The sequence below is a fragment of the Acromyrmex echinatior genome, chromosome 14 (genome assembly GCF_024713525.1).
Source record: "Acromyrmex echinatior isolate Ae372 chromosome 14, ASM2471352v2, whole genome shotgun sequence".
In the NCBI taxonomy this organism is placed as follows: domain Eukaryota; kingdom Metazoa; phylum Arthropoda; class Insecta; order Hymenoptera; family Formicidae; genus Acromyrmex; species Acromyrmex echinatior.
Window position 1 is genome coordinate 4,988,579 of NC_141865.1, and position 8,173 is coordinate 4,996,751.

The 8,173-nt window shown below is 33.2% G+C and overlaps 1 protein-coding gene across 15 annotated transcripts in view; it reads right to left on the minus strand.

Moving 5' to 3' along the window:
- nrm (neuromusculin) overlaps positions 1 to 7,314 on the minus strand; it is a 174,274-nt gene extending 166,960 nt beyond the window's left edge. For 4 of the 15 annotated variants that reach the window (XR_015547457.1, XR_015547456.1, XM_087413516.1 and 1 more), the window contains exon 1: positions 5,785 to 7,312. Coding sequence is in view for 10 of the 15 variants with exons in the window: in XM_087413516.1 (XP_087269642.1) it covers positions 5,785 to 5,890 (106 nt within the window). In the remaining 5 variants the exon portion in view is untranslated. Of the gene's footprint in view, positions 1 to 5,784 lie in introns of all 15 variants that reach the window. The other 11 variants (XR_015547459.1, XR_015547458.1, XR_015547460.1 and 8 more) reach the window with 7 other exon arrangements.
- Positions 7,315 to 8,173: the final 859 nt, after the last annotated feature.

Sequence of the window (8,173 nt, forward strand, 5' to 3'; positions counted from 1 at the left end):
CGAAGGTAAACGTACTTGCTGGTAAACTGTACGATTCTCAATTAAGTAACGTCCGAGATTTTGCATAGTTTACGAGGCAGTAGAGTTACGGTTTTTGCAACAATTCTAGTGCGAAACAACAAAAAGAATTATACGTACTTTATGACACAGCGCCTTTGTTATGACACTCAATACGTAGAGATATACGTATTTCGCTGCGAAGTACCGGGGGCGAAAAGTACGTACCTAAATATTATTATCGTGTGAACCTGTGATGAGGGTAATTATTTCCGTCTGCAGCACACTTGCCGTGAAATGAGCCGGCGCCATCGGGGATGACGCCAAAGTTATGTAAGGCATACACTACACCTATATCCAAAAACTTATTTCATTTAAACTTCCCAAGCTAGCGGAATTGATAAGCGTGAAATAGAACCGCGATGTTTTCGTGTTATATATATTTCTATTGTTATGTAAGAGTGAGTAACACGAAACTTGAGATTACCGGCTAAAATATAATTACTCATTCGAAGTAATTATGTATAATGCTCTCACGGTCAATTTAATAAATACAAATGTACTTTAGGAGTAATTAATTTTTTATTTTATCTCCCCCCCTATATACGCAATTAAAACATGCAGTTTGAAAATTAATAATACAAGGATCATACAATCCTTTTATTTTTTGGACAACAATTTTATTTTTGAATAGACTCGATTTTTCAATTTTATTTTTACAATCGTCATTATTAAAATAATTAATAACTATTTAGATAAAATATGATCTCCTTTTCTTTCAAGAGGAAACAAATTGTGATCTTAAATATTTATATCTAAAACGATACGTTTAAGAGCATCGTATAAAGAAGTATCTATTTACAGAACTCGTTGCTCACGGCTCGTTGATTCACATAATTATTCCGAATAATTGTGCCGCTACTCTGTTAAGAATGGAAATACTGTCCACCCTTAAGTCAAGTAGCTTATTAAAATAACGTTCAAAAAAAAAATACAAGAAGACATGGCACCGAGGGAATCCGTACTTTTGCTTACCTTTATGCAAAAGTTTCAATGAGAAGTAAGTATTTAGACGTATTTCTATTCACAGTGTGAATGTTATTAATATCTCTCGACAGTATCCTTCTAAATGTAAATTGATAAAACTTTACAAAAGTTGTCAGAAGTTCTGATTGCCGCGAAACAAAGTCTGAAACGAAACTAGTAACAAACTATTTCCGTGACAAAAGCCTCACTATATTATAGTTCACTTTTATCGTGCAAAGCGAAATAATACTTGCGAGATAGTGATATCACGATACTCGTGAAAATATATGATTTCGCAGTTCATAAACTTAGGTATCCTATTACGAAGCAATGCATAAATTTAAGGTATTAATTTTAATGCGACAAAATTTACAGTTGGAGACACTTCTAGTCAATAATCAAATGCTTTATGAAAATGTTTATGCAAAGAATAAATTTTAATTTGACGTAAGATTGAAAAAATATTAAAAATAAATTTTTATTTTAAAAATTTAACTCACGTGTATTAATGTAAAAAATAATCAGAGAGAGATATTAATTAATAATTGTATTTATATATGATTAGTTTTTATTACGGCTTAAAAGAATAATAAAAGCCTTATTTGGAACGTTTCTCATTAATATTTTTAACAATTATCACCAAAACAATATTGCCCTGAATCATGCTGTTTACTTCCTAAAAAAGTTTATAGATTTTTTTATATTTTTACTATTTTGATATATTTGTTATTTTAATAACAAATACATAAATCTAAATGTACTAAAAAAAAAAGTATATTCGTCGTACCTGTGACTCCTACTTTCTACCTCCTAACTTCTATGACGATGCAGTATGTTGGTGTGATCATTCAGAAAATATATCAAGAACTTTCCATGCATAGAAAATGTGAAAAAGTATGGAATTCGTATTACATATGTTATATATACAGTACCGTAACTTTGGTACTTCTTTGTAGCAAAGCTTTCGTTTCAATCGTTTCATGTTTCTTTTCCCAAGTCAAAAATATTTACTAAGTTTTATATGCCGGAATCTAAAATACTCGCGAATTAGAATTTGCATCACAAAATACATATGATATAAATAATATCATATTTTTATGAAAAGGATGAATAGACATCTTTAAAAAGTTTATTATTGAAAATTGTGACAAGCTGAAAAGTTTTTTCGTTTATATAAAAATTATAATAATAAATAATAACGCGTGTTAAATATATTCAGTTAAATATTTTTTCTTTGATGCATTTTTTGCATTATTTTTTATTTAATTTAAATAATTTAAATGTACCATGGAAATATTTATGTATATTTATAAAAACAAAATATTCATTAATTTTAAAACAATTATAGTAGATACGTTTTAAATTAAATTATTAATAAAGAAAATATTATTTGATTAAACTTTATGATATCAACAGTTTATTTTGTAACTAATTTATATAAACTTATGAATAAGTTTTACACATATTTTTCTTATATATTGAATTCTTAATATATTTAATTAAAATTTTTTTTCGTTGAATTTAACGGATCTCAATTCCTAAGTTTATACATTGAGAAAAATTTTTGAAAATGAACGACAAACAGTAAATTCTGATCATATCAAACAGAATTCCGATCATCATTTGGACATTTGGTTATCTCGACTGGAATTCTGATCGATATGATCAGAATCTATTGTGTGGTTCGTCCATTTTCAATCAAAAATTTTTCGCAGTATTAAATCACATTATGAAATAAGCATATATAATTTTTGTAATTTACATTATTTCAATGTATGTCTATTATTGCTATGCAGATACACGACATATCGCGTTCCATACGATCGTCGCCGCTTTTAGAAAGCTTCTATTACACTTGCTTTCCTTGTACTTTTGCCACATGCGAACGCGTTTCGCGGCCTACCGGGTATTATATTTGTTTCCAAGCAAGCGGACATACAGATTTAGAACTTGCTTGGGACTTGGCCAACACGTGACGTGCTTTTAGATTACTAGAATTTGAAGCATTTCCGACGTAATTACGCGCACAACGTGCAAGCGTAATAGGTTTATATAATACATTTAAGATTTTATTTCAAGATATCGTATCATAAATTAATTCTATCAGAATGTGATGAAAGAGTTGCGTTAAATCAGTTTAGAATCATAAAGTATTTATCATTTTTAGTACATATCTTACGTACTTATCTTTTTAAAAATTGGATAATAATGCGTGAATTTCTATATATTATTTCTATTGTATCAAAGATTTATCGTAAATAAATGATTACTCGTCAAAATATTCCTTTATTGTATTATAATTTTTCACGATTGATGGTTGCGGTATTATTGCGCGGATTATTTCAGTTGCAATTTTAATTTTGTTTTAATATCCCATACAGGTAATCTTTTCCTGAACGTATCAATGACACGCGATGATATATAGCGTACACACAGTTCCAAATTGTTTCGTGCAACGAAAGTTACGGTACTAACGCCACAAAACGGCGTTAAGTGATTTTCAGGATGTCGTTTATATGCAAAGATATACATCAGTGACGAAAGCAGCTCGCGACGATTTATACATTTTTTTCCGTACTAGATATCTACGTATGCATCGTGTATAATAGCGTAGATAGGATCAGCGTAAATTTATTCTTCATGGATATTTAAAGAGCCCGCTCATTGCATGTGATATATTGATGTACTAGCTGCATATCGCTATTTTTAAATTCCAATAAGATTTCTTTACTAAAACGTATAAATAAAACGATTAATTTTTCAGGATTTTAATATAAATAGAAAAGTTATCCCACTATAGTTTACAATATTGCGCAATGTCGTACAAAATAAAGAGATTCTGTAAGATAAGAGATTTCATAAGATCTCTAAGATAAAAGAAGGGATGGAGAGGCATTTGTCTCGTAGAGAGTAGCTGATCGATCTTCGTGAAATCCGTGATCTCAGTTTGCACTTTCGTACGACGTCGAAGTGTAATAATACACATTCAAGATAGGAACGCAGACATACAAGGTAGGAAAAAATATTTTCCGTTCTTTCCTGTCGCAAATTCACAGCGATGCACAATCGAGGATAGCTTTTTTTCACTCGATCGGGAGTTTGATTACGAGCGCGGTAGTGCATACAATGTATCGAATAACATGGGCGCGTATACGTCGTGGTTGTAAACGCGGTGTATGGCGTGCGACTTGAATTTTTCCCGCAGCCCCTCAAGATGTACAGATACCACGTCCGTTTCTTTCCCTTTCATCTGATTTTCAATGGCCGTGCATACATCCGGGGGCTGTGCGCGACGGGTGGCGGCTATTATTCCACGGCCTTGAACACGCGAGGCCCCCGTCCTAGTATATGCCAGGAGTCGCAGCAACGGCGCGAACGTTCGCCACGTTCGTGCAACATTAAAATCTCGTTTCGCTGAATCGCAGGTGGGACAGCCGGACGTTGCTTTTCCACGGGGGAAATTATACTCGCGTATAAAAGCATTTTTCTTTGAATTTCTGGTCGCTGAGCATTATTGTTTTCTCCACCCGTCGGCCGGCTTCCTTCCGTCGAGCTTTTCAGACAGGCATTAAGAAGTCTGACGCTGTGTGTGTGCGTGTGTGTGTGTGTGTTTCTTGGCTTGTACATTTTCTTCCATCCTAATTCTCGTCATTTTCACGAACAATTTTGACAACATATTTTATTTTTCTTCCTTTTTAATGGCATCATAAACATACTTATTTCAAAATTTATAATACGCAAACATGTAATAACATATATTTTGTTATTAATATAATGTGTTATATACAGGGGATTTCAAAATAATTGCTAAATATTTCATGGGCAGGTAGAGCGGATTAAACTGAGTCGAAAAGTCTTGTATTATTTTGCAATTTTCGCAATAAAAATATAAATATATGTTATATATGTTCTATATAAATATAAATCTAATTGTGTTATATTTGAAATAAAACATTATATATATATATATATATTATATAAAATCTTCATTCAATGTAATTACAGTTACATTTTCTAGATAATAGTACCAACGAAAAGATAAAGATAACAAAATTTTAACCTAATAGAAAATGTTAAGATTTTATCATTGAATGAAGATGTCATTGCATAAAGATTTCATATATCAAATGTTTTATTATTCAAGTATAACATTACATAATTAGATTTTGTTTTTTGTTATTCGTTTTTACTATTATTTTAATATTAAAATCTGTCAAAGTATTTATAAATACGCGCATTATAGCAGCTTTCAATAATCAAAACTAAGTATGACTAAAAGCTACGAAGAAAACTGTTCCGCGAACAGCGTCATACCCATTTACATTCGTTTATTTATGGATGTTAAAATGGTTTCTAGATGGCAAGTTAAGTTGATTTCATGATAGAGTTTATTTCTGTATTGTGGCAGATGCCTCGTTTTTTACATCGAGAAAAGACAGTGATAATTATTTTAATGCGATTTTTAAAAAGCGTAATCTTTACTTTCGAGCAATAAAAATGAAATATGAACTCAATCCCGAATAATTTCGGACATTTCTCCCTCGAGTTTTCTTTTATGTTCTATTTATTCCGGTATATTAGACTGCGCATTGAATTTATATTTCACGATATTCAACCACGTTCGTACATTTTGTTTAGACAAGTACCTGTCAGACGCATATGATGCATCATACGTGTAGGTAGTTCACAGAACTCTTAGTGGGTAATCCCAGATTTATTCGCGGGCCGATCTCGAGGGAGAAATTTAGGTCGCTGACTCACCCTCGACTCTGCGTAGGACGATGAATCCGCAGAGAAACAGGAAGACGACCGTCGCGGTTGCTCGCATTCCCACACTTGTACGGAAGAGATCCTGTCCTCGGTGCATGATCGAGAGGGATCCACTTGGGATGCCGGAATACCGACGTGTCTAAACTTTCTTAGAGCACCACATTCATCAAGAGCACCGTACGCGTTCACCAAGATAATCACAGTAATTCACAATCACCGTCGAATTGATGAAATCGGCGGGAACTCACTGTTTTATTAGCACGATTAATATATTTTTACTGGCACCCCCGCGATTCAATGATCTTAAAAAGAAAATTGCCTTATTAAATTGGTAATCGGGGTGAAAATAACGCGCGACGAATGTCCGAACGAGGAGAAAAACCGGATAACACGTTCGCCACCTTTGAAAGAGAAATTGTGTCTGCCAACGAAGGAGGAAGACTGACAGGAAGCAAACAAGGGAAAGAACACGTGCGCTCTCGATAAGCGCTGATGGGTCTTCCTTGTTTCAGGGCGTTGACAGCTGATGGGATCTAACAGATGATTCCTCTTCACGGTGAGAGGATCCGCGATCGTGCGATCGTCACCAACGGACAATCTTTCTTCCGGTTGTCGATGGTTTCATAAGAGGACCAGAAGAGAAAACGTTGATGACGAAATTAGCGGGAGCGAACAACCGAATCAGAGACAGAGTCGCGAGCGACTGGCGGGTCGGCTCGTCTCGTAGTGAGAACAGAGCGGCAGAAGCGAATCATGCGCTTACCCGAAACTAAGCGATTCGCGGTTGTCGGCGCGGCGCGCACCTGTCGTTCCGTGTCTCGCTGCGCATGTCCCTAGTCGAGAGAAGCCGACAACCGACTGCCAGAGGAGTTCCTTCGCTCCTGATGGGGTTGCGAGTGGGAGAGAGGTGCTAAGGGAAGGTTGATGGGGGCGAGTAAGCTGCTCGAAAAGAAGGGACAGGGGCAGGGCAAAGACCTCCGGAAACTCAAGGTGCTGGTGTGTGGATGTCAAATTAAGATTTTCCGTGCGATCCAGTTCTACTCGAGTGCGCGAAGTCTCTCTTCCTTTCACCGATGGACGTCAAGCCGTTTCCAGCCGCAAGCTGACTTTGGGGTAGGTCACTCGCGCGGAGGAGGATTTCGTTAACCCACATGAGAATGCGATACGAATGTGCGGGCTGAGATCGACGAAATTGCAATATTTAATGTACCATCGTATTGTTTTTATTTATGATACATGATGGTATGAAAGATGCATTTATAAAATATTGAAGAGCTCGTGAAGAAAGATAAAGCGAGAGAGAGAGAGAGAGAGAGAGAGAGAGAGAGAGAGAGAGAGAGAGAGAGAAAGAGAGAGAGCACTCAAAGTTTTTAAAATGTTCTAGATATTATACTCGTAAGAAGTTTTCGGAGAAAAATTATAAACGTTTTAAAATTATCCTAACTATTTTAATATTCCAAATATTCTAATAAAAAAGTTTTGGACACTGCGAGAGCAGTGTTAGGGTGTTTGAAAAGAAATTTTAAATATATGCATTCAATACTGGAAGTACGAAGAATAATTTTGTCCTTTGTGTTTCAAGCTATATTTTTTAATACTCAGTGAAATATACGTTCAATGAAATTACTTTGAAACTTAAAAAAGTTAACTGTAGCGGAATAATGCGACGAATGAAATTGTATAATCAAAATAAGCTGCAACGGATTTACTAAAAGACAATTCTAATTGTTTACAATTGAAAATTTTCTAAAGAGATTTTAATCTTTCTATAAATTCAAAATTAAAATCGACTAAAAATGTAATAATCATACAATTATTTTACCTTTATTTGATAACAAAAAGTATAATTAAATGGAAGATAATAAACCGTGTTTACGTATACAATTTTTATTGTATACTTTTTATTTGACATTATATCTCGCATTATTATATTTACGTGTTTTTAATGACATATTTAAAATACATAAATATAGTTGTATTAAAATAATAGAAATTTATATCGTATTGTTTAATGAAAGTGATATATTGGATATTGCAGTTATATTGCAATTGCATGTATCGCAATTATTACAAAACATAAAGCTTTCGCAATATTATTCGAAAAATCAGAGATGTATCTAACTATACCTAAATATAAAGTTAAATATTCCAATATGTATATATTATAGAGTTTAGATTATTTTTGAAAACAAAAAAAATTTTGTTTAATAAATTTTCAAAAATTATATCCATTCTTTTAGTTTTAACATTAATATTTTTACATAAAGTTTTTGAGCTATTAAAATTGAAATATATATGTATGACTTTTTATAATTAATATTCAATATTTAAAATCAATTTACATTGAAATCAATTATTTTGCACTAAAATATAATATAAT